The sequence below is a fragment of the Petaurus breviceps genome, unplaced genomic scaffold (genome assembly GCF_028583685.1).
Source record: "Petaurus breviceps papuanus isolate PSGF00001 unplaced genomic scaffold, PetGlider_PUasm1.0 90784, whole genome shotgun sequence".
Taxonomy (NCBI): Eukaryota; Metazoa; Chordata; class Mammalia; order Diprotodontia; family Petauridae; genus Petaurus; species Petaurus breviceps.
The window spans coordinates 11627759-11654657 of NW_027187345.1; the positions used below are offsets into that span (position 1 = coordinate 11627759).

At 38.1% G+C, this 26899-nt stretch overlaps 1 protein-coding gene across 1 annotated transcript in view; it reads right to left on the reverse strand.

Annotated features, from left to right (window-relative positions):
* The window catches only part of SAMD5 (sterile alpha motif domain containing 5), a 35338-nt gene extending 30620 nt beyond the window's left edge, over positions 1-4718 (reverse strand). Inside the window, exon 1 of the mRNA XM_069069723.1 lies at positions 2479-4718. Coding sequence (XP_068925824.1) covers positions 2479-2976 — 498 coding nt within the window. The 5' untranslated portion in view covers positions 2977-4718. The remainder of the gene's footprint in view (positions 1-2478) is intronic.
* Positions 4719-26899: the final 22181 nt, after the last annotated feature.

The window sequence follows — 26899 nt, forward strand, 5'->3', positions numbered from 1 at the left end:
GTGTGTGTGTCTATAGTAGAAAATCTAAGTAAACCTCTCTCCAACTCATAGCTAAAGCATTCAGAGCAGTGGCCATGATTCTATTAATATATACTCATCATCTTGCTTATTCATTTCGATTGTATTCACATATTATTTATATAAGCCTGCAATATAGGTCTTCAAACAATGAGGTCTATTGTCCTATTAATTTTTCCCCTCCTCATCTGAAGCACCAATGCAATGGTAAATGATTAAGAAAGCTTCTAAAACAACCTACAGGTCCATTTGACTGCAGGTAAAATAAACCAGAGAAGGAGGAAATGAGGCTCATCATCAATGGTTTCTTCTGGTTACACATTACCAAATTTATGTTCTATGACATTCATAGTAAAGTTGTGTCCAATAATGTTTCATCTAGAAAGTAAATATAAATCTAGGATAGTCGAAAGGTCCTGAATAAGATTCATTGCGATATGTGTTTTATTCCACTCCTAGAGGTAGAAGACCACAACTCAATAACATGCTTTGACATCATCCTTCTGTAAAGCCAGCTACTTATTTTGACATTCTAAACCTGCTGTTATATTCCCTGCACGGGTTCCTTTCTCAACACTTTTCTCAGACCTACATCTTGTCTTTTCTGTGTTGCTCAGAAAACTTCCACTCTGAAGGACTTTCTGGCTCCTGCCTGAACCCATCACAACATGCTGAGGAGCTCAGATTCACTCTGTCAGGCTTGATCACCTCCTCAGAAATAAATGACTATTCTACTTACTGATTCCAACCTCCTTTCAACTATTCTCTTAGGAAATGAGTCATTTACACTAATGGCTATGTTTCTGTACCCTTGACCAGTCTCTATTCCTAATTGAAAAATGTCTATCTACTCTGCTATACAGTATAATTATCATACATAATCTCCTCCCTTGAATACAGGTAATATACTCAAGGTAGTGCATTTCAAATGTAAAGCAGACTTTCTGATCTCTCAGGAACCAATTTATGCCCTAGAGTGGGTTGGTCAAATATTTAACCTTATTTCAAAGTGCCTTGTAAAATCCAAATAAATAATGTTGAACTATCTAGTGTGCTCCACTTGCATTTTTACTTACCTTCTCCATTTGATACTGTTTCCAAAAGAGAACTACCTATCTACTTGCCTTTCATAAAAACAGGCAATCTTTTATCATCCATTATTTTCTGTGTATTCACCCTTTTCTAACTCATCACTAAGCTGCAAGAAGTATGGGGGGGGGAAGTATTCCTTCAGACATCATCTTAGGATATCATCTTCCCTTTAATAGAGTAGTATAATTATCCTACAACTGTGAAGCAACCAAAGCTACGATGTATTTTGAGCTAAGAAGAATGTTATTATGTAAAATAATTACATTTTCTCATTTAAATTTTTTTTGTTAACACCTTATCTCCCACCTGTACTTTGGCCTGGTCCCTTCTAAAGAGTAGCTAACACCTTTACTGAACTGTGAACATTCCCAAGTCATTTTCCAAAGACTTCATAAAAGGTTTGTCATCATTTGTGACCTATTTTTGCATTTGCCTATGTCTATTATCTCTCTTTTATTCAAGCTGAACAACTTCATTAGCTCTTTAGCTCTTATTTCTCCAGTCTTCCAAATGTGGTTTATCTGGAGCTGTCAGCAATCCAAAGTTTTACTTAATGAATCAACCCCTCATTGACTTCTTCGTGGGTGAATACATCCATCAAACACATGACATCATACTGACCTCAAGCATTTGCTTAGTCAACCTTTTGTGCTCAGTTGGTTTAGCTGCTTTATAAGTTCTGAATTTGGAAAACTGAAGGCATTGTCTTAAAGCATTTCCAAAACCTAATATATGTTTTTACTCACTTTCTCCCCCCCCCCCCAAAGGATCTAAATGTGACATTACTATCCAGTTTTACATTAGTCCTGGGATTTCCTCCTACCCATTTTGTAATTATCAAAGTTTTTTTTTTTTTCAACTATTTCTCTAGGCAACACTTTCAAAGAATTCTCTGTAACATAGCTTGACTCATCTATAAAAAACTAAATAGAAAAACATAAGAGTTCCAGAGGCAACATCACAAAAAAAGGGGGGGGGGTAGGAAAGGAGATGAGAAAGGTGTAAAATAAGGACATATCTGCCATTCTTCAGAGACGGTCGGACTGAAATGCTAAGGAGAAAGGACATTAATAATTCTGCCATGCTCCAGTAGGAGAAACAATAACCAACAAGTAAGAACCAGTGGCTCTGAAAGGGGATTCTTGGGGAACACAGCAAGACCCTTGCCCACCTCAGTTTGGTACATCTGAAACACTACTCAGGAAAAAGGAAATGAAATCACAACATTAATGTCATTCTTCCCTCCCTGTTATGTGAGATCGTGTACCAGGGACTGACAAGCCTAAACTGGCCACCGCCACCTTCATCAACACAGGCACTCTAGTGGGGATGGGATGGCTGGGACAGCGTGAAGAGGTTAGTTCTTACCTTGTTGGAGTACGGGGGCTTACTTAAGTTGATTCCATCCCGGACAAGTTTATCCCTGATCATGATTTTCAGTTTGAGTTTGGGGTAAGTCACCAGTTCCTTGCTGCGGGACCCGGCTTTCTGATTCCTGGAGACCCCCCTGGGTCCTTGGGTCTGGCCAGGCTGAGACTCCCTCCACGCCTGACCCTCATACTGCTCCACCAGGTGGCTGGTGTAGATTTCTGGGGATGGGGAACCAGGCTGCTGCTGGGGCTGCAGCTGCTGCGGCTCCAGGGTGAAGTAGAGGCCGGCGGCATTGGCGTCTTGCTCCCGTAGCCTTTTTACCGCATCGTGGATCCGGCGCCGGTGCTGGGGCGCCAAGACTCCGATGGCGTCCAGGTCAGGGTCCCCGATCTGTTTGCATACCTCCAGGTCATCGTAGCCATTGTCCACGAAGGACTCAGCGTACTGGGGAAGTTGAAGGGCTTTCAGCCATTCGTAAACTATGTTGGTGCACATAGTACTCACTACTTTTACAACACACACCAAGGGGACTTGGGGGGAGGGCGGGAGAATAACCTGCAAATCCCAACGAGAGCAATACTTGTAACTTTTAATCCTTTTCTTTCCAAGAAGGAAAGGGGGTGGGGGAAGAGGAAGTAAAAATCAATCTGCGAAGCTGAAGACCGAATAGCACAGAGATGGAATCTGGAAAATAGCAGACACCTTAAAAAAAAAACTGGATGAAAAATGTAAAAGAAAGAAAATTAAATCCCTCGCAAACGGCAGCCGCAGTTCACAGACAGTGATGTATTGGTGTTGCAGCTTATTCCCTCGAAGAAGGCGAGCTTCTGTCACTGGGCAGAGGGTGGGTGGCGGAGAAGGGGTTTGTCTAATCACGGCCCCTCTTTGGAACAAGCCCGCTTCGGGGGCTCTATTTGGACGACACGAGGTTAGGTTAGTCCCCGCTTTCCTTCAGTTTCTCTTCTGCTTGATTCAGTTCCGTTCGTCTCCTTTCCTCTGTGGCTTCATGCATCTCTATTTACTATTTGCTCCGTGTTTGCTTTTGAACACGTAGTACCATGTTGAGGAGGAGGAGGATCCCACAGCCAGACATGCACAGCGGCCCTGATGTGTCTCATCTACGTATGTTATACACCTCCTCCTCAGCACCCCTGTCCCTGTCCCGTCGTTTCTCAACTGCTGGCTAGAGGGCGGGGTGAACCTCAGCGGCTGCCTTGTCCCCCGTCCCCCCCAAACAGGGCTTCTCTGGCATACAGAAGCTCCCTGGTCCGCTCCTTCCAGTTCCTCCCCCTAAACAGGACTTCACTCACATACAGAAGTACCCACGTCTTCTTTCTCTTCCTCCCACTTTGCCTTTATCAAAAAGGATGATAGTGTGGATCCTCAGACCGAGGTCCACAGAGAGGGCAAGGCTGGATATCTTAGTTTCCCTTCTCCCCTCCTTTTCCTCGCCAAGTTGCACCTTTCTCCTCTCCTGGGCAGCGCGGCCCAGCCGAGGAGTAACGCTCGCCCCTCACCCTTTAACTTAGGGCGAGCTGCGCATCTATTTCACAGACTCCGTGCTGCGCTCGGGTGGAGCTGCTTCCCGAGTCGGGGCTGGGGGATTCAGCATTAGCGTAACCCTGGGCAGCTGAGGAGGCCAAGGAGTAAAAGGGCGGGTAACCGAGGGCCTCGGCAACCCAAACCCCGCGTTGGGTCCGAGGCAGGGCTTATCCCGCAGCTCGTCAGCTCACGAATTCTATGCGCTAGGAGATAACTAGTTGGCACAGGCGGCTTCCAACACTCTCCTGCTTCTTTCCGCCTCCTCAGTCATTTGCAAAAAGTTGGGGGGAAGGGAAAACTTTCTGCTTAATCGTCTTGTTCAGATTCTCAGCCCCCGACCTTTCTCCTTTCACCCTCTTCCACTCAACTACAGCCGTTCTTGGTCTTCACTGCGCCCTAGATCTCCTGGAGAAGAAGGGCGCCCTCCCTCGAAGGCCGGAGCTCCCAACCAGATTCGCCCAGGGAAGAATCTCTGAAGCCAGAATAGACCTGAACCCCGAAAAGTCCTCTGGACTTCAACTCTAGAACCAGAGGACTTGAATGTCAAGCCCTGGCTTGACTGTCTGGGGAGAAGAGGGAAGGGGAATAGTTTCTTTTGTTGTTTTAAACAATAAGGACCTACCTCCTACCCTTTACCTCCACACTGGATCCAAGAGCCTGAGTGCTAGGTTTGAGCCCGAGTCTGCCCCTCTTAAGTTCTAAGCACCTACTCACCCCAGCTGTGGAGGGGAAAGCGCCATGTGGAGGTGATGTTCCTCAACCCTCTGCTAAACAGAGACTATACTGATAATGAGGAGGCCCTTTTCGCAGGTGATTCCACCGTGCACCTGAGAGACTTCCTGAACTTCTGGCCCTTTTCTCCCTAGGTCTACCCTCCCTCCCCTTCCCCGCCCTCGTAGTTGCTACTTTCTGTCTTGGTGATCTCCTGGCTCTTCTCTGCACCGCAGAATAGCGTTCATTCCCTCCTCCAACATCCACCCCACCTGGAAAGCCAGTTTAGTGGGCTTTCTCACCCCCGCCGCAGGACTTGGAGAGGCTGGCTGCGAAAGCGTCCAGTTAGCCCTAGCCCTAAGCCACAGGACGGATGGACTTTTGGACCCTACTGTCGGGTTCATCTGGCTAGGTTCGTTCGAAGGTTACCGGCCTCCCGAAAGGCTGCATAGCTTGCTTGCTCTGCAAGCTGGAGGAGGCTCAGGCGCGCCTCTCCCTGCCTAAAACCGGACTTGCAGTGCCCCCTTGCGACCACTGGCTGTAAAGTTTAGGATTTAGAACTGGGAGCTGTCTCTGGGGTCTTCTAGTACCAGCCTCCTCTTTGGAAAAAAAAAAAAAAATTAGGACACAGGTTTAGATAACTTGGCTTGAGAAAAAATTATACGAATATTTTTCTCTGTCCAAGAATGACCAGATTGCTGTCTATTGACATTCCTTTTAATGCAGCTGTTCTTTTCTATCAGTTTTATCTTTTTTTTTTTTAAGGAAAAAAATATATTTTACTCAAGCCTGAATTTTGCCCCTTCTAGACAGGGACCTCTGCCATTATCAACATTTTCAACTAAAGAACTATATATCGTTCCCCTATTTATTAGACCTTGGGGATATAAATATTTTTAAAATGTAAATAGTCCTACCCTGAAAGTTTCTGATTGTGCTGGAATCTTCTGGCTTTGGTAGTTAAGCTTGTGTGTGTATAGGTTGGTGGAGAGTCTACTAAAGATTTGTAATTATTCCTGGAATTTCGGTCACCACTGATGTAGCATGACTACGCCAGAAGAGTAGATGCTCTGACTGGTCCTGGCCAGAGCAAAAGTTGGAAAGGTATAAAGTGATATATTGCAGCCTGTTGTCTAAGAACTGGCCTGATTGAGATGGGACAGGATTATTGCCACCTTGGCCACAGAGTGATGGTGTTTTCAGCTTTTTCGTAATCTGTTAATTAGCAGAGGCATTGTATCTGTATCTGTGGAGGGAGTACTCCACCAAGAAAATTACAGACCCTTTAGGGGGCCTATTTAGATATATATTTAGGTAATAGTATCACAGAATTTGAATTGTTTAATTCATGAACAAGAGAAATACTACAATTTACCTGACAGGTGGTTGCTCAAGCTCTGCTTGAAGACCTCCAGGAATGGAAAACCCCACAACCTCTTCAAGAAGTTCACTCCTTTTAGGAAGGCTCTAGGTGTAGGAAGTTTTCCAGGCAGAAACCTAAATGTGCCTTTGAAGGACCCACATGTACAAAAATATTTATAGCAGCTCTTTTTGTGGTGGCCAAGAACTGGAAATTGAGGGAATATCCATCAATTGGGGAATGGCTGAACAAGTTGTGGCACATGAATGTGATGGAATACTATTGTGATATAAGAAATGATGAATAGTAGACTTCAGAAAAACCTAGGCTTACATGAACTGATGCTGAGTGAAGTGAGCAGAACCAGAACACTACACAGTAACAGCCACATTTTGAGATGACTGACTTTGATGGACTTAGTTCTCCTTAGCAATGAAAGGATCTAAGGTAACTACAAAAGACTCATGATAGAAAATGCTATCCATGTCCAGAAAAAGAACTATGGAGTCTGAATGCAGATGGAAGCATATTATTTGCTCTTTCTCTTTTTTTGTTGTTGATTTGTTTCTTCTTTCTTGGGGTTCCTCCCTTTGATTCTAATTCTTCTTTACAACATGACTAATGTGAAAGTATGTTTAATATGAATGTATATGTAGAGCCTATATCAGATTGTATGCCATCTTGGGGAAGGGAGAGCGGAGGGAGAGAGAGGAAAATTTAGGATTCAAAATCTTATGGAAGTGAATGCTGAAAACTAAAAGTTTATTAATTTTTTTAAAAAGAAGTTAAAAATAAAATAAATGTGCCTTTTGCAGCTCCATCCATTGTTCTGCCTTCTGGAATTCAAAAGAACAAGCCTAATTTTCATCCACATGACAGCTCTTCAGATACTAGAAGACAACTTTTGTGTCTTTTCCTTTTTTCCTCCTTCCAGTCTTCTCTAAGCTAAACATGCCAAGTTCCTTTAGCCAAACTTCATGACATGAATTCAAGACCCTTCACCATCATGATTCCACTCTTCTGGACATTCTCTAGTTTATCAGTGACCTCCTTAAGGCATGCCACTCAGAACTGAACACAATACTCCAGAGGATGTGTGATATGGGCAGAGTACAATGGGACTCTAACCTCTCATTTCCTAAAAGTTAAGCCTTTTACTATAGCCATAGGTCTCATTAATTTGATTTCCACATCATTGACTCATTCTTAGCTTGCAATCCACTAAAATCCCTAGATATTTTTTTTTCCAAAACTGCTGTCTAACCATACCTCCTTCATTTTGAACATCTAAAGTTGATTTTTGGAGGGCATATTTTTGTTTTGTTGAAAAAATGTAGAGTTTTCTAACCTATAAAGCTCCCAAGAATGTTGAGGACAGATAAGAAACAAGCTCCATTTTGTGCATTGAAGAATAAAAGTAACTTTTTTCAAAGAGTAGCAGTATCAGAATGCATTATTCAATGAACAACTCTTTCCTTATTAGAGAAGTATAACTTCTTATATAAGACAGGTATACAAAGCGCTGAGGCATTGTATAGTCATAAGGATTTGGTGTGTGTGTGTGTGTGTGTGTGTGTGTGTGTATGTGTGGTTTATGACTATGCTGGGAATTGTACACATTTTCTCACTTGCTTAACTTGCAAAAAAATAAATAAAATGAGGTCGTGGAAATAACATCTCTAGTATTGTGCAATTATATATTTCAGCCTATTTTACTGTGCTCTTTTAACATCTAGCAATTTAAAAAATTATCGAATTATTTTCCATCTCAAAGGACATTTCCATATAAAACTTGATTTAAATAATCTTACAACTACTAACACTGGAAGCAATATGCTAGCATCACAAATTCTAGAAGTCATTGAGTCCAAACCCTTTTTCATGGATGGGCAAAATGAGGTCCAGTGACATTTATATGACTTGTGCAACATCAAGCAGGGAGTAATCAGTAGAACCAATTCTGACCCCAGGTCCTCTGTCTCCAGATCCAGGAGGCTTTCCACTATATTCTCTCTTCTGAGCTAGAAGGCAACCCCCTCAAAATCAAGAGCCACTTGTTGTTTAAATTACATTGATATAATAGTTTACATGCACCATTTACCTAAAGATGTGGTTAAACAAATGAAATATTACACATAAAATCTTTAATAAAAATTAAGTTTGATATTAACTCTGGTCAAATTATAAAGAAAAATGGAGCCTCCATTTAACTTAACCTTCCCAAATGATTGTCCAGGCAGAGAAAAGATGCTGTAATCCTCTAATATCAAGGTTAAAATAATATATGATGGTAACAGTATTATGCCAATGAATTCACTTTAAAAAGTAACTTTTTAAAAACCCTCTTTTCTGTAAGTTACACACATTTCATTTTGTCTCATTAAACCTTAAGATAGTCAGCAAGTATTTTTATGTCCATTTTATAATTAGGGAAACTGGACTGGGAGGATAAATGACTTGCCCAAGGTCATACAGTAAATCAGTGATACAGACAGGAAATAGGCAAATGATTTCCATGCTCCATTCAACATACAGCACTACTTTTCCCTAATTTATGTGCAGAGACACAATCTAATTAGGAAATAAAGGCTTTCTGATATATATAATCCTTTGGAAGAGAAATTGTTTATAAATTAATCATTTCTTAATCAGTAATAAATAAAACTCAGTCACTATGGTCTCTCAAAGGAAACCTGTTCATTCCAGATTTGACTAATAAATGGTCTATATTGTTGTTTTCCTCCCCCCTACCTTGCACATTGCTCCCCTAATCCTTTTACTGATTCCAAAGGACTTTCTGCCTCTTTCCTTTTTGTAAAGAGAAATTCCTATTGGGTAAGTTAAGAACACCATGGATTATTCACAGTGTACAAGTTAAGCAAATTAATATGTATTCATTAATTGGACAAAGTACAGATATACAAGTCTAAATCCTAACAACAAAATTAAATGACCAATTTTCACACTTAAGATCATAGGAAGTTCAATTAGAAGGAACTTTAGATCACTCAGTCTAACCAACCCCTCATTTTATAGCTCAAAACCAGAGAGGTTAAATGAACTCCCTCAGCTGAGATTAGAATTCAGAGCTGAGATTAGAACTTCTGTCTTCTGATTCTCAGTGTTCTTCCTTTTATAGCATGGTGTTAGGTTCAATTAAAGCCATCCTCTCACACATTACCAGTTTGGTAATTTCTCATTTCTCATACTATTTGCCCTATCTGACACATTTGACCCTATCAGCCATCCTTTCCTCCTGGATAATGTCTCATCTGCATTTTTTCCAGGCTAGATTATCAATTATATCCTACTCCCTAAGTGAGGGTGTTAACAATGGCTGTCTCCTAGGTCCTCTTCTTTCTACGATATCTTTCTTGGTGACCTCATTAGCTCATGTAGATTTAATCATCATCTCTATGCAAATGACTCCAAGATCTATACTAAGCCGCAGTCTTGCCCTCAACTTCAGTCCCACATCACCAATTGCCTCCTAGACATTTCAAACTGCATGCAGGTCCTAGAGACATGTCAAACTCAACATGTCAAAAAAGATGTAACAACAACCACCATCAGCACCACCACCACCAAGAACTTATCCTTTTCCCAATACCCAATTCTCTCCTGTATTTTCCTATTTATGGCGAAGGACCTTCCATTCTTCCAGTTTCTCATAGTCATAACTTCTACATCATCCTTGACTCCACACTTTCCTTTATTCCGCGAATCCAAATAGTTGCCAACATTGCCATTTCTACCACCATATCTCTCACATTTTACTCCTCTCAGCTAATAGAGTCAACAATTTAGTTCATGCCCTCATTACCTCTCACCTAGATTTTTATAAGAATCCCATAGTTGATCTCCCTTCCTCAAGTGCCTCACCATCTGATCTATCCTTCATTAGTTTGTCAAAGTGATTTTCCTTCAGCATAAATCTGACCACACCATTCCTCCATTTTATAAACTCCAATGGCTCCCTATTGGCACTAGGATAAAAAAAGATAAAAAATATCTTTGTTTAAAATCCTTCACAACCTTACCTCAGTGTATCTTACCAAGCTCATTGTGCATTTTTTCCCCTCATGCTCTCTGCTATAGCCAAACTGGCCCTCTCTCTGTTCCTCAGATATAGTTAGTATTCCATCTCTCCTATCCATGTCTTTGCACAAATAAATAATTTTAGATGTGTTTTGAAAAATATTTACTGTAATCTCAAGTACATTTTTATTGTATCACAAGTTATATTTTTTCCAAAGAAATAACCATCTCCAAAATCATAAGAAACATCAATGGGAACGGAAATTTGAGATACAAGTTACTTTATGGGCAAAGTTTTGTGACTATACTAGTGTATTTATAATTAGGTCTGTATTCATGTTGTCATTCAAGGAAAGTAATTAATAATGATCACATTCATATTTTATGTTCGACATTATAAATTATAGCATTTCTATATTTTGCTGCAATGTTCAGAATCTCCAGAAGATGAGTGAGTTTGATATGAAATAGATAGCAATTGATTTTTTCCTCCCTGCCATGTAAATAATTTATGCTATGTGCAATTTTACTTAAAAACAAATTTTCGTAAGTTAAAACTTCCTTTATAGTACCTTTGGATATTCGCTGTCTATGTTCCCTTGCATTGTAGAAATGAAGATTTGTAATATAATCCTCAAAATACGAATGATATCAATGTAGTATCTTTCTATGTGTTCCTTCTGTTCAAGCTAAAAACTACAAGAACTTTTAGTGGGATAGTAAGTAACTAACCAACTTGACTGCCTTAACAAGCAATCTAGTCAGGTCTGGCTTTGAATGAGACACTAAGTTGGCATTGTAATTGGGGCAGAGGGATTCTGGTATCCATTAATAGGCCTGAGCTATCTACATTATATATGTATGTGAAAGCCTTCATGAAAGGAAAAGAGAGTAAGAGCAACAGGAAGTAGCAGCAGGATTCTATCAGAATGTTTTCTATGCCTGTTCTTTCCCCTTTTAAAGAAGGAAGATTAGTGCAACAGAGGTTATGTTAAAAAGTCCACGACCTAGACCAAATACTAAAATATAAAGGTCTCTTACTTAGATTGAAAGGAAACCTCTTGAAAAATTTTATTCAATTGCTTCTATTATTTTAAACAATAGTTCAAGTATCAAAAATTACTCTTAAATATAAAAAGAAAAGATAGAGTGGACCCTTTGAAAACAAAAGAGAATCTAAAAGGGGGGATCTTGACCTGGGCTCCACCAGGGTCTCATGGGGCCCATGGACAAATTTCATGAGGTCTGTAAACTAGCCCCTTCCCACTCCAATTTACAGATAAAGTGCTGAGACTCAAGAAAGTTAAACATCTTGACCAAAGACATACAGGAGACAGAGCTAGAATTTGAAACCAAATCCGCTTATATCAAAAACTAGCACTATTTCTATTCTACATTATCTCCTCAGTTCCTAATTCCTCTACCCTTCTCCCCCTTTCTAAACAACAACAATGACAACAACAAAAAAATCTTTGTTTCTGTTTTGCATTTTATTGTATGGGTATATGTGGTCTCCAGTGACTAGACTGTATGTTTCTTAAAGGCAGGAACTGCTTCACTCTGTGTATCCCCCTTCATTTCACAGAACACCTTAATAAATGCTTGTTGATTTGAATGATTGATATCATATTCCCTCTTCAAAAGGAATCCTATATGCAAGAGTTAACCAATGGACAGCCTGTGTGCTTCATTATAATCTGTAAAACGTCATAAAGTCTAGAAAAAATGCCCCAAACACATTAATTGGATCATTTGATCAGGGTTTATGAGAAAACCCAAACAAGAGTCTCACAGGATGAGGAAATGTGGAGTGATTCATATCTGAATTATGGATGAAATATTCACATCAGTGAGATCTCGGATCCATTAGAGTATCCAAGTTAGGCTATCAGGAATCACCAAAGGATTTTTGAGTGGGAGTATAATATGATCAGATATGTTCATATGGAAGATCAGTTTTGGCAGCTGCAAAAAAAAAAAGTAGACTGAGAAGGAGAGAGATTGGGTTCAAGGAGACCAAGGAAGGTGCTATTGGAATAATCCAGTACAGGAGTGCTAGTAATTAAGTTAGGAAGCAAAGCAAGAGATGCTGTGGAGGTAGAATCAATAGTCTTACTTACTAAACAATGAATTTCTTTCCTATGACCAGTAGATTATAGCAAGTTAAAATGGTCAGTTCTATTACATGAAATTGTCTGTACTTCTTCTTTGTCTGATTGCTGTCTCCTTGCCTTCCATTTCCATCTGATTGACAGGTCTCCAGTTATCTCTTTGGAAACCACCTCTGGCAAAGTCACTTGATATCTGTTTAAAAGCTCTGTCAACTGTCATATCTCCCCACCTCCTTCTGTGAGCCTTCTTTCCATTTGGCCTAGATATGGTTTTGAAGCAGGGGCTGCCTTGATGTCTTATCTCACTGGATATTATCAGATAAGAGGAAATGCCCAGAAAACCAAGCTCTTATCCCTTTTCCAAATGTGGAAAGCATGAGTTCTGTAAATGTGGCTGCTGACCTTTGAGCTCATTTTTTTTTCCAAATGCAGAAAGTGCCCTCAGACATTCTTTATCCTTGGGTTACCACAAGAGCTCTGACAATGGCTTCCAGTTTGATTGATCTGTGTGACCTTTTTCCCTCGAAGCTAATTGTAGAACATTCAGTCAATCAGTCAGTAAGCAAGTATTGAGCAGGGAGAAAGTTCTAGACATGGGGAGGGAGAATGTTTTCACAAGCAGTGAAAATGCCCAGTCAGCTGCTGGAGGGTCTTATGAGAGGATCAGCAAGAAGGCTAGTGACATTGAATCTCAATATACATGGAGGAGAGTAAGATACAAAAAAAATTGGAAAGGTAGAAGAGTGCCAGGTTGTGAAGGGCTTTAAATGCCAAATAAAGGACTGTATATTGTAGTTTAGAGGTGATAGGGAGCCAACAAATTTTATTGAATAAGGGAGTGACATGTTTAGACCTACATTTTAGGAACACAGGAACACTCAATGGCTTTATTGCATTGATCAGCTTGAAGAGAACACATGGTCAAGAGGGATCATTGTTATAAATGGTCACAGATTCTGTATTCCTTTAATGAAGAGACAGGCATAAACTTGTGAATCTATACTAGTAGTCTCAATGTTGTCAGCTTTGTGTTATGGTAATGTATGTTAGGGTCAATTCTAGCCCTGGGTAATTACCCATTTAATACGGTAGATGAGTATTTATTCAAGTCCTTTTGTATTTCATATACTGTAATGCTTATATCTATAAGATTCCATACAATATTCACAGCACTGACAGCAACTGTAAATATGTTTATATAGTGCTCAGTCACAAAATATAACAGACTGTCCATATCGAAGATAGGAGCAAAACACTTATTTGGATATCAGAAAGCCAAATCCCAACACCAGGAAACCAAATCCATCATAGCAACATAGAAGCTAATATACTGCAATGTAGCAGAGAGCTACACCATCCTTTAGCCTAACCACAAACCAACACTTACAAGCCTAGCTGCTTCCCTGGGTCCATTCTCTCTCTCCCACTGTCTAACTGCTCTGATTCCCAGCTTCCTATGAGCTTTGCTCCACCCTTCAGCAAACTCCTCCCACCACAGGCCCCATGTGATTACATTCAGCCTATTCTATTACGGGCAGGGAAGATCTTCAAATCAAGAAAGGTCTTCAAGGGGCAGCCAGGCAGCACAGCAAGTAAAAGCACTGGCCCCAGAGTCAGGATGACCTAGGATGGAATCCAGGCTCAGACACTTAGCACCCACCCAGAAACACCTGGCCATGTAACCTTGAGCAAGTTACTTAACCCCAATTGCTTAGGGGTGTCCAGGTGGCACAATGAGTAAGAGCACCAGCCCCAGAGTCAGGATGACCTGGGATGGAATCCAGGCTCAGATACTTACCACCATACCCAGAAATAACTGGCTGTGTAACCTTGAGCAAGTTACTTAACCCCAATTGCTTTAAAAAAAAAAAAAGTCTTCAAATTCCTTCAGGCTTATTAAGGGGTAGGGAAGACCTTCAAATTCCTATTACCATTACAGATGGGCCAACAGGCAATTGCCCAAGGTTAGAATGGTCTGTAACACATGACACCAAAGCCCAAAGAAGAAGAACACCTCTGTAAATTGACCCAATTAATTGATGCAAGTCATGTGATGGTTTGAATTGATATAGTCATTTGCTACCATAGAGATGTCAATGAAGCAGCCAGTGGTAGCTAAAATATACAACTTACTTGTGCTCTCTGGCACTGGGTTGACAAAGGCAACATCTGAAGTTCATTTTATTTAAGGTTTAACAGTATCAGTAGAAATACTGAAGTTATGAAAAAGAATTCTATCACAATGAATATTGTCAATATCCAACGTTTTGGTGGGTTACAATAGTAATGATAACATGCTTAAGTATAATTTTAAAGTTTTCCAAAATCTTTCCTCATAAGAGTCCTATGAAACAAGTATTTTAATTATTACTACATTGATTTTACAAATGAGGAAATAAGGATCAGAAGGCTTAAATGAATGGTCTTTGATCACATGGTTTGACGGATAGAGTTAAGATTAAAACCAATATTTTGTACTCAATATATGTTTAATAAATCTTTGTGAATTAATCTCTGTCCAAGTTAAACACTTTATGAACAATAATATCTCATTCATATAATAGTTAAGATTTTAAAAGGACCTTCCCATGAAACTGATGATGTAAGAGTTATTATCATGCTTATTTTACATATGATAAAACAGGTGCAGATGGGTTGAGACTTTCTTGAGATTGGAAAATTAGTATCAGATTAGGGCTTGAATCATGGAATCTCCAAATTAGGAGAACTCAGAAATGCATAATATATATGTATACCATTGTATAATGTCAACATATTTTATCTTTTAATACCATAATAATTCAGACTTCTCTGGCCCAAAGGGAGAGCCAAAAAATTTGACATGGATTCTCCATATCATGGACGCGTCTTGCCCCTAACCATGATGTGGAAGGCATAACTGTAAATTTAATCACCCTTCTACATGATAGCCCTTCAAATACTTAAAGATGTTTATTGTTTCTCTCCCAAGTCTTTTACCAGCAAAACTTCCCTAGGCCAGTCTTCATTAGGTTTGTTCCCAAGTCTTCAGCATTCTGTTTGCCTTAGGACATACTCATTTAAATAATCCTAAAATGTGGGGCTCAGAACTGAACTCTATTAGGCTAAAGGTTATAATTTAACTGCTTATTTACTACATTATCACACTGTTGATTCATATTTACTCTTCAATCGACTAAATTCCCTAAATCTCTTATTTTTCTTTTCATATGAACTGCTACCTAACAATGTATCCCCTATTTGTACTTATAAACTTGATCTTTTTTTATTTCAACTATAAGATTTCATATTTATCCCAATTGAGCAGTCATTTTGGCAAGGCTTTAACTGGCTGTCTTTTAAGGGAGCGTAAATAGCTTAAAATAATGGGAATTGTCTTTCTTTCCAGTTTGGGAAGAGACAAAACTATCATGTGATTAGAACTGGAGGACAGAGTTTTTGGCTTTATTGCTATATACAACAGGCAATGTAGCTCATTACTAAGTATTTGTTTCTCTAATATTTTAAATTTTACTTACTGATTTTTTGCATTTTTCATTGTTTACTAGAAAAAGAAAAATTATCAAATATATAAGAATATATAATGTGTGTTTTGTATTTTCAAGCTTTCTAGTTTTTTAGATAAAGGAAGCCAAGTCCAATTAAGTGTTATGTTTGTCCTAGCTCTGAAACATTTTGGTCTCTGGACCACTGTGCACTCTTAAAAATTTACAACACTGGGGTGGCTAGGTGATGCACTGAATAGAGCACCAGCCCTGGAATTAGGAGGACCTGAGTTCAAATTTGGCCTCAGACACAGCACTAGCCATGTGACCTTGGGTAAGTCACTTGACCCCAATTGCCCTACCTTTCCCCCCTCCAAAAAGCAAAAACAAAACAAAAGACAACACCACAAAAGCTTTGCTTTATGTGGGCAGTGTCTACTGATATTTATCATATTAGAAGTTAATCTATATAAGTATTATTATAAAAAGAATAGTTTTGACATCACAGTCCCCTTGAAAAGTCTTGGGACTCCCATGGGTTCTTGGACTGTATTTTAAAAAGCCCTGTACTAGACTAAACCCTCATGAGTTAATCACATTATTTCTAAGCAAAATGTAGCAGGGTCCTTTGGGATATTTTTTCATTAGGTGAGAGAAAGGAAGGGGAAATATAGACCTCCAAAGAACATCATAATATAATCCAGCATCATAGGTGGGAAAAGGTGTGATCAGGGAAACTCAATTCTACCCACTTCCTGACTAAGAAGAGTAAAGTATTGTTCATTCAAATTGCCTTCCACAGTGACATCTGCTGGGAATCATCTATTAAATTTCCATCTTTTTAGATTTAGCTCAACATTCTGGCCTGTCAGATCTCATTCCTGTCATTTAACTTATTAGCTACCCTCATTCAAATGAGGTAATATTTGTAAAGCACTTAGCTCAGTGCCTGGCATGCAGCAGGCACTTAATAAATGCTTCTTCCCTTCCTTTTCCCAATCAATCCCTATCTACTGATCTTTGTTGTCATTCACAAATTTGATAAGCAAACCTTCTAGGTTTTTATCAAAGTTATTGATAGACATTAGCAGGTCATGAGAAATCCCTAGGATGCTCTGCTAGAGATACCAGTTCCAAGTCCACCTAAATGTTTTATCATCTAACCCATATCTCACCACTTCTCCACAGGAACCAGGCATTGCCTGTCAATACCTGCTTACAGCAGACTTTGTCTACTTAAGGGGTGAAGCATCAGGAGGTATTCAGTTCAGTGCCCGACAGCAAAGGGAAATGGAGGGAAGGTGCTTTGTCAGTTAAAATAGTAACTTGCTAAAATCTGAACAAACTTTACCTTTTGCAATCTCCTGATCTGTCTAGTGATACTCAAAAGGAAATTAGTTACAACTGATACGGACTACTTTTAATAAAACTATTCTATCTAGCTTGCTTTTCTAGATGTTCACTAATTGTTTCTTTAATTATACCCTCTAGGATTTCACCAAAAATGAAATTAAGCTCATTGATCTATATTTTGGATACCCCACTCTCTTCCTTTAAAAAATAGTATACATTTGCCTTTCACTAATGTTTAGTTTTTCTTCTGTTCTCCAGAATCATTCATAGATCACTGGCAGAAACTCAACAAACCTATCTCCAGTCCTAGGCTAGGGATATCCCAGTACTCTAGGATAAAGCTCATCACAATCTAGTGAATTGAACTCATCAAGGACAGCTAGATGTTCTCTTTCTATGTCCCTATAAATCTTGTATTTCACATCTCTGCTTATCATTTTTGTTCAGTCTTTTCCCATGTTCAAAGATCATTATCCTTGGTAAAGAAAATAAAAGACAAACAAATGATAAATAATTCAGCCTTTTCCTCATCTTCATCATCCCACCTGCTCTGAACAAATGTCCTTCCATTTTTTGATCCTTCTCTTTTGTACAGTATAACTATTACAAACCAACCCAAGCATACCCTTTATGTTGTTAGCTTTACCCACAAGTCTCAGCATATTCTGGGCTTTAGTATGCTTGACACTATTCTTACAGGACCACAGATGCCTTGTTATTCATTTATTACTTTCCCTGGTAGTCATATACTGTACATATCTTTTAAAATTCAAAATTGGCTTATAAATTCTCTATGTAGCCACACTGGGCTCTTGAGAATCCTCCCCTACACCCTATCTTTCTTATTATAATTCTTTTTTGTTCTGTCTTTAGAATTTTATTATTTTTTTTGTTTGCTTTTTGGAGGGCAATTGGGGTTAAGTGACTTGCCCAAGGTCACACAGCTAGTTTTTGTGTTAAGTGTCTGAAGTTAAATTTGAACTCAAGTCCCCCTGACTCCAGGGCCGATGCTCTATTCTTTGCTCCACCTAGCCGCTCCTAAAATTTTATTCTTAAGAACCTCCTGTCCCTTCTGGATTTATTTCCCCTGCAGAAGTGAAGGCCATGGGATCTGACTTGTTTCTATGAAATCTTTGAAATCTATAATGCAAAAATTTAAGCTAGGGGCTGCTAGGTGGTGCAGTGAGTAAAGCTCTGGCCTTGGAGCCAGGAGGACTTGAGTTTGGATTCAGCCTCACACACTTAAAACACACACACACACACACACACACACACACACACACACACAAACTAGCTTGTGACCTTGGGCAAGTTACTTAACCGTAATTGCCCTCCAAAAAGAAAAAAAAATTAAGCTACATTCTAGACTATACCCAATTTTTCTCACCATCTTTAGCACACATTCTAAGACAACATAATCTCCCACAACATTTCCATCACTTTGACCACAACTGGCAGGTTCTCCTTGCTGATCAGAATCAAGTCCAGAATTATCAACTGACCTGTGAAGTTTCTCAAATTTTTAAAGAATGAACTTATCATGAAGTAAGTCATTAGCTGTTCTACTTCTGATCTGTTTCTCAAACACTATTTGCTTTTCCAATTCGTGTTCTGTAGCATGTTCCAATTACAATATTGCTTCTATTTCTGCCTTTGTTGGTCATCATTTAAAGGTACTACCCATCAGGCTTCTCCTTTCTGTATTCTGAACTTATATAATTATACGCATATGTATATATACGTATATGTATGATACATATGTGTATATCCATCTACATGCACATGGATACACATACACACAAATATTGCATTTACATATTTTCTACATTATACATAAGATATATTTTGAAATATAACATTAAACTCTACTCATCTTGTCACTCTTGCATTAAGGTATTGTCACTCTTGTCACTCTTGTCATTGCAGAGGTATATTCTAGCCACAAGCCTTATCTCATCAGGTCTCAATAATTTCTAGTATATTCTATTTGCATCATCATCTGTAGTTCACCTTGCTTTTATTACAAATGGTCCATGCATTTGTATGTAGACATCTGAGGACAGTAGGTTTTATTGCTTGTTCTTTTCCTGGATTTTGCCTCCCATGAATTTCTGCTAACTACTAACTACTATTAATATCTCTACTGTGATTCTTTCCAAATTGAAGTTACTCTCATTGATATCTAGTCTGGTAAATGTAAGCACTTTTATCCCTCTATTATCATCTCCTTCCTTTTTAGTTTTAAGCCCTTATCATTACATTTATAGTTGTTTAGGCAAATACATCTTTACCAACCAATTATTCCTGTATTTCAAACTATGGTGAGGAAATACAAAGCCCATGTCTCTGATTAGCAGCTGTAATGAAAACACCATCTGTGTTCCTATAATTGTGAGTCTTTTCTCAAGTCCAATAATCTTTATGTTAAATACATAGTCTATCTCTCTGTGGCTGAACTTGAGGAGAGACTCATAATTTCATACACACACACATAATTGCATATATATTTATATGCAATTGAAGAAATTTGTTTTGCTTGATTAGGCATATTTGTTAAAGGATGTTTGTTTTGTTTTTATTCTATGGTATAGGGGGTAAAAAGAAGAGAAAACATTCTGTTTATTTTTTAAAAGGAATAGAGAGGTGGGGAATGGTAATGCTATATAGATGTGGAATATTACACAATCTTTAAGATGAAATCACTGTATTATTAGTTTTGTTTAACTGTTTTATTTTGTTACAAAGAGAACTCTTACTGAGCTAGGTAATGTAGTATATACAGCACAGACTTGGAATCAGGAAGATACCCTCTTGAGTTCAAATCTGACCTCAGACACTTACTAGATGACTGACGCTGGGTGAGTCACTTAACCCTATTTGCCTCAGTTTCCTCATCTGTAAAATGAGCTGGTGAAGGTAATGACAAACCACTCCTGTATACTTGCCAAGAAAACCTCCAAATTGTATGTCTTTTTGTTATTGTCAGCATATAAATGTTTTTTCTGGTTCTGCTCACTTTACTCTGCATCAGGCTTTCCTTAAGAATACAAAAGTTTTCTCCAGAGCCTAAGATCAGTAGTATAGAAGGAAACAACATCCTTTATAAGTCACTGACTATAGATAGGTATAAAAAGACAATAATTTTCCTTACAAGAGCATAAAAGAAAAAAAAAAACAAAAGTTGTGAATGGAAGAATTTCTTTAATTTTTCCTAAGGTAATTGAATTTTATATATGAAAATATTGAGAAAGACTAAAAAACTTTATTTTAGAAATTTTTTTGTGATTGACAGTATGAAGACAAGAATAAAAAATAAAAATTGCTTTAAAGTATTTTGCAATTGAGATAGCTTGAACATAAAATCCTTTTTTCAGAAAAAAGTTTAAAATCCAGGATATTTGAAAAAAAGAAATTTAAGGAGATTCTAGTTTAAACGCTTTAGGAGACAATTTTTAATTAAATTTATATAATTCTCCATACTGAAATCCCTTTCCATGGTAAGTGTTGCAAAGGATCCATGATTTAAAAAAAAAAAGGTTCATTATTCAAGGTTTCCAACAACATTCCTATTAGGGATTTGTTCTTATCCCCTTTTTTCTGTGCAAGAAATAAGAAGTTCTAAGTTAATATTTCAAATTACTTCAAAAAGAATATCCTCAAAATTCGACATGTCCAAAACACAACTCATTGCTCGTCTCTCACAAAACCACCCTACTTCTGAACTTCCATATTTCCATGTAGCTCATCACTATCTTTTTATTTATCTTGATTTTCATTGTCACTGTCGTCCTCTACTCCTCATTCTCATTCAGTTCATATCTCAAACAGTGGCCAAATCTTGTTGCTTCCAAATCTATGTAATCTCTCAAGTATATCCCCTCTTCTCCACTCACACAGATGCCACTGTAGTTCAGGATCTCGTCACTTTTCACCTGGACTATCATGTAATAACCTCCTCTTGCATTTCTCTGCATCAAACTTCCCTCCGCTCCAGTTCATCACCCATACAGTTGCCAATGCGATCTTCTTATCATGCCACCACTCTGCTCAAAATTCCAGAGGTTCAACATTGCCTTGAATAGCAAATATAAACTCCTGTCTGGTATTTAAAGCTCTTCACAACCTATCCCTCTCCCCTCTTTCTACGCATTTACACATAACTCTCCTCCACGCATGCTGCAATAAAATCAAGCTGTCCTCCATCCATTTTGCACACAGCATGTTCCATCTTCTTCTCCAGGCCTTTGTATTGACTGTCCCCCATTCCTGGAATGAACTACCCTTTTACTCCCACCTCCTAAAATCCCTGGTTTTCTTTAAGACTCAACTATAGGTTGAAACATAGTCCATTGACTGTTAATGCCATTCAATAACCACATTGCATTTGTTTTTAAAAAAGTTATAAATTATGCTGTGCTATAATAGAAAATATATGTACATATATGCACAAATATAAAATACATACATTCACAAGATGTTCCAAAATACTTAATGCAGGTTTAAGATATTAAATGCATACATCTATAGATTTGAATATATGTATACATATACACACATAGATACTATTATATATAGGTTTGTGCATACATGTGTGTGTTTATATACATGTGTACACATATCCACATAGGTATGTACATACATATATACACTCATATATGTGACTTTAAGGGACTGACCAATGAGGGCTCAGTCCTGAGAGAAGGAATGTTTAGTTATCCTAGTGCTGGAAGGACAAGGGCATTATTAGAATGGAGGGACCTAGCTCCTCACTTTAGAATTTATGCAGCTATTCTATGACAGTTTCCTAGCATAGGAAACACTATATTGCATGGTGTAGAAAAGGCTGTTTGTTGGCCCTGAGCCAGAAATAAGAAGTCATACAAAAGGCCCCAAAGGAAGTTCTCCTTTCTTTCTGCTGACCATGAAGAGAAAGGAGAGTCTCTGAACTCTAGAGGGACATGGAAGAGTAACCTTCTCCACACTGAGTTGGTCTGTGAGTTTATAGCTTCCTAGGCAAGTTTGTGCTTGGTATGGACATGCCTCCTATTTGCATTTTCTTTCATGTGGTATAGGCCTTTTGGATCTCCAAAGGTCAGAAGAGCTACCAGAGGACCAAATCCAGGTAGAAACCAGTCCTGGATCAACCTAGAAGTGAGACAGACACTAAGGGTATTGCAAATAAGGGAGCAATTCCATTATCTGTCTATGCCACACATGGAAATGAACTTGGTGGGGCCAGGGCTTTGTAACAACTTCTTTAAGGATGAGCACTTTCATCCTAGGGACTGAGGTGCTCAAGGGAAGTTTTCCTTACTCCCTGGTTCAGGGGAGATAGATCTGTACTTCTGTTATTGCTGTTTATTCTCAGACATTTTTTCACAAAAACTAATTGATGCTGATTGATACTGATGTTATTGAAGAGATATTAACTGGCACTGGAAAATAACGGTAGGATGCCACACTGGAATGGGGGCTTAAGCATGTAGTATTAGAAAAAAAAATACCATAAGCCCTTAGGATTACCCCCTAGAACCTTGAGGTTAAGATACAGCCAGCCTTGCCCTGAGGATTGCTCATATGCACTTGGATTGAAAGAGTACATCTAGATTCTTACTATATATCTATACATATGTATTATGTTATTAAAATGTAAGCATGCCTAGAGGGCAGAAAATGTTTTACTTTGGCTTTGGTATTTCCAGGGCTTAGCTCAGTATCTCCTTCATGCATAGTATATAATAAATGCTAATTTCTTTATTGGCTATCCCCAAATCACGCATCATAGCGTCAGGTTCACTTTTCACTGGACCATGTTAACTTCCTCCATGTTGCTTGCTTATTACATTACCCTTATAAAATGGAGGTGATCAGTGGAACTCCCATTTTTAAAGGGATTCAGTATAAATAAGATGTGATTCGCACATAAATAGGTGGTGGAAACAGCCCCTATCTTTTCTATTGTCCATTGTTTGATGTGCCTTCAAAAAAACCACAAGAGAAAAGGAAGAAAAGGTACCCTAACAATATCCCATTATGGTCCATTCACTTTTATGCCATGTTTGAAATAACACCCCATTCTGCTCTTAGGTGGTAGGTCAGCATTCAACATATTTTCTGCATGACTGTTATTGAGGCTTGATCTATATCAAATGTGAGCAAGCGAACAAGGAGCATAATTTAGATCATACAGAAGGGAGGAAATGCTTCTTTGTTTTAAAACTGTAGTTAAAACATGGCCCCACTGGATTTTCACAGGCAAGGATCTTTTATTTTGTTTGTTTAATCTTTATTTCTTCTTGTTTTCATCATCAATCCTGAGTTATTTAACAAAAAAAAACAAAAACTGTACATAACAGAAACTCAGGTTCTTCTGCAGTTTTCTAATTTGTTCTTTGCACATTGAAATGTTTATGTTTCATGATAAGTAAGTACATAATAAAAAAGAAAATTTAAAATAAAAAATAAACACCTTTCTAGTGGAGTATTGTAGAAATGGTGACAGTTTTTTTAATGACTTCATACCACATTACTGATGTTCTATGTTGAATTGTACTCTGGATATTGCCAGAAATGATGTATCATAGCAGTGATGTGAGCCCTAAAATATTTTCCTAGGAATCTATTTTTTAGTAGAATGGCACATTTATTCAATCCCATCAATCAATTGATCCAAAAGTATTTATTGAGTACCTACTATGAGCTAATGACTGTGGTAAGTACTGTGGATACAAAATATCTCTAAGAGAGGAATAAATAATAATATTTAGCGTAATGCTAATAATAACATGTAGGGCTTTGAGGGGAAAAATAAAACATCTGGATGAATGGGTCTAGAAAAATGACTAGTGTACAGACATATATTCATTTGAATGATCACTGCTATGTAGAGTTGACCACCATTATACATAGGTAGCTTGGGAAGCACTGTAGGTTGATTTTGAGCTAGGCCCAGAAGTGAGGAGCAGGAGAAATGTTTTTGAAAGCATGACACAGGGCTTTCAATGTTCCCGTACTGCTCTCTACTGCAAAAACACATTTAAAAATTCCACTATTTTCCTAAAGAGGCTCTGTGGCTAGAAATCAGGGAACACTAAGATTTCAAGAACAATGGAAAAAATGCATGATGGGTAGAAATCTACAACACATAGCATTACCAATGAGGGCTTGTACATATGAGACGAGGCATAAACTATATTGTTAAGGGCCTACCTGTCTGACGAGCCAAAGAGATAGGTCAATCATGTAGCAAGAATAACAGACAGTAGATAATAACATCATCCCATAAACCATAGGAGAGGTTTAGAGTGAGAAGAGACCTCAGAGATCATCCAGCCCAATCTTCTCATTTTTAGATGAGGGAAGAGTCCAGACAAGTGACATGATTTCCCTGACGTCACAGGTAGTCAAGTAAGAGCACCAGAATTTGTATGTAGGTCTTCGGTCTCCAAATCCATCTTTTTTTTCCCAATGCATCATGTTGTTTCCTAATTATGACATTGGTATTATTTAAAATATATCTGTATCTATGCCATCTATAAGTATATGTCTCACAGAGTACCAGTGTGATTTTACATGTGTGTATGTATGTGGATACATGTTTATGTATATATGTATATAGATACATAAACATATCTAAATGATAGGTATATCTATATAAAGATGTATATAACACATATACAGCTCAGTCATATCCTATTCTTTGTGACCTTGTGGATGTCAATACTGTCCATGGGGTGTTCTTGGCAAAGATGTTGGCATAGTTTGCTATTTCCTTCTCCAGTGGATTGAAGAAAACAGAGGCTAAGTTATGCTCACTGTCACACAGCTAATAAGTGTCTGAGACCAGATTTGAACTTAGATCTTCCTGACTCCAGGCCCAATACACTATCCATTGAGCCACCTAGATATACACACACATACAAACACAAAAAGACACACACATACATATATAACATTTATATATAACATTTATTATGTGTAATCTATACAAATATAGATTACATATAAAATATATATTTTAAAGAAAAAGATGGCCCCCTAGTAAGGAGATAGAAAATAATGACTAAGAAGACATCTAAAATAATCATACAGAATGAAAAAGTCATTAAGGAAATACAATTCAGGAAGAATGATAAATTTGAAGTCCTCTGTAGCATTGCTCCCAATCACTTTGCAAACAATATTTTTGGTATTCCCCTAAAGGGGGGAAATCCATAATTTGCAATATTATATCTAATTGTTAAGGAGTATTTCCCACATTGCAATAATTTTTTTCACTCTCTATCTTCCTCTTTCAGTCCATTTTTCAGGGTTATTTTCATTTAAGCATTCAATGCTGATTATATTGAGAGATTATATTTCGGCCCTTTATACCTGTGTGACCTTGTGCAAAAGCATTTAACAACTCTGGGCCCAGTTTCCTTATCTGTAAAATGAAAGATTTGGGTTAGATGACCTCTAAGGTACCTTTTAACTCTTAATCTATGATCTTAGGCCCTGTGGTGATACAAGGATTATGGGTAATGCATCACATGAAATTGCATTGCAGTCTACATGTGGGAGTGGTGCTAAGAAGGGAATATAAGGAGGAATAAGGAAAGTTATTATGTATTACAATTGAATTTAATTATGCTAGCAGACATAGCTGTCTTTAAACTGTGTTGTTCAAAGGATGTAAGTCAGAATCAAATATTTCAGTGAAATATATCAAGACCTCAGTCTAGAGAGAACATAGCCATGCCATCTGGGCAGTCTTCCTGAGTCTTGGGCTATTTTCTGTTTCTTTTTCCTGGGCCTCTGAGTAGAGGCATCCCAGAAGGCATGTGTGATCTCTTTAAGTCCTTTCCCTGGGTATCATTTGAACTAAAATTGTGTAATATCTTCTTATTGGATTAGGGTCAAGTTTCCAGGGGCAGAGGAATCTGTGATGATAGATCCATTCAGAGACATCCTTGACTCCATTTCTGATACACCAACTCTGGGAGAATTAGTTCTATCCCTTTAATGTGGGAATTATGAGAGCTCAGGGCATTTGCAGTATACCATCCTATGTATATTAAAGTATAAAGAGTAATTTGACTGATGAAACCACATCCTCAAAGCATAAGTAATACTAGAAAAGTGTTATTAAAAATAATAAGTGCACCTAGTTAGATTATAAATTTCTCTATTCTATTTTGATAACTAGTTCACTGTGACTAATAGCATATTTCATATACCCAGTGGCTATTCCAAAAACATTAATATAAAACTCTAAGATTGAGTCTGTTTTAGCTGCTTTTTGTTTTTTTCTATTTTGCTCTATGACTTTCTCTACTTTTGATCCCATCTTGAAACTTCTCTTGTTTCTGACCCTCTAAAAGTTTCTGCATAGGAAGTGTTTTAGATTATGTGTCTTTCATGGATACCTTAGGGAATACTATTTTTGTCCTCACATTTTAGGTACATAAACCACTTCAGATCTGACTTCTCAGTCAGTTCAGTGCATTCTTAGATTGCTTTATTTCTGACCTGATCTGACTCTTTCTTTTTCCCACATGTTACTAAGCTACTTTATATCTATTGTGCAAGCCTGGTATTCTTTGCTTTAGTTAATATTCTAAATCTCTCTAAAGCATAAAGTTCCTTGCTCCTTTTCTGTTTGCTCTTTGTTCACAACTTTCTGTTCACACATGAAGTATATATGTGTGTGCATGTATATATGTATGTATTATGTATACATACATGTGTGTACATACAGAGGGAGAGGGAGGGAGAGGCAGAGAGAGAGACAGAGAGAGAGACAGAGAGAGAGAGAGAGAGAGAGAGAGAGAGAGAGA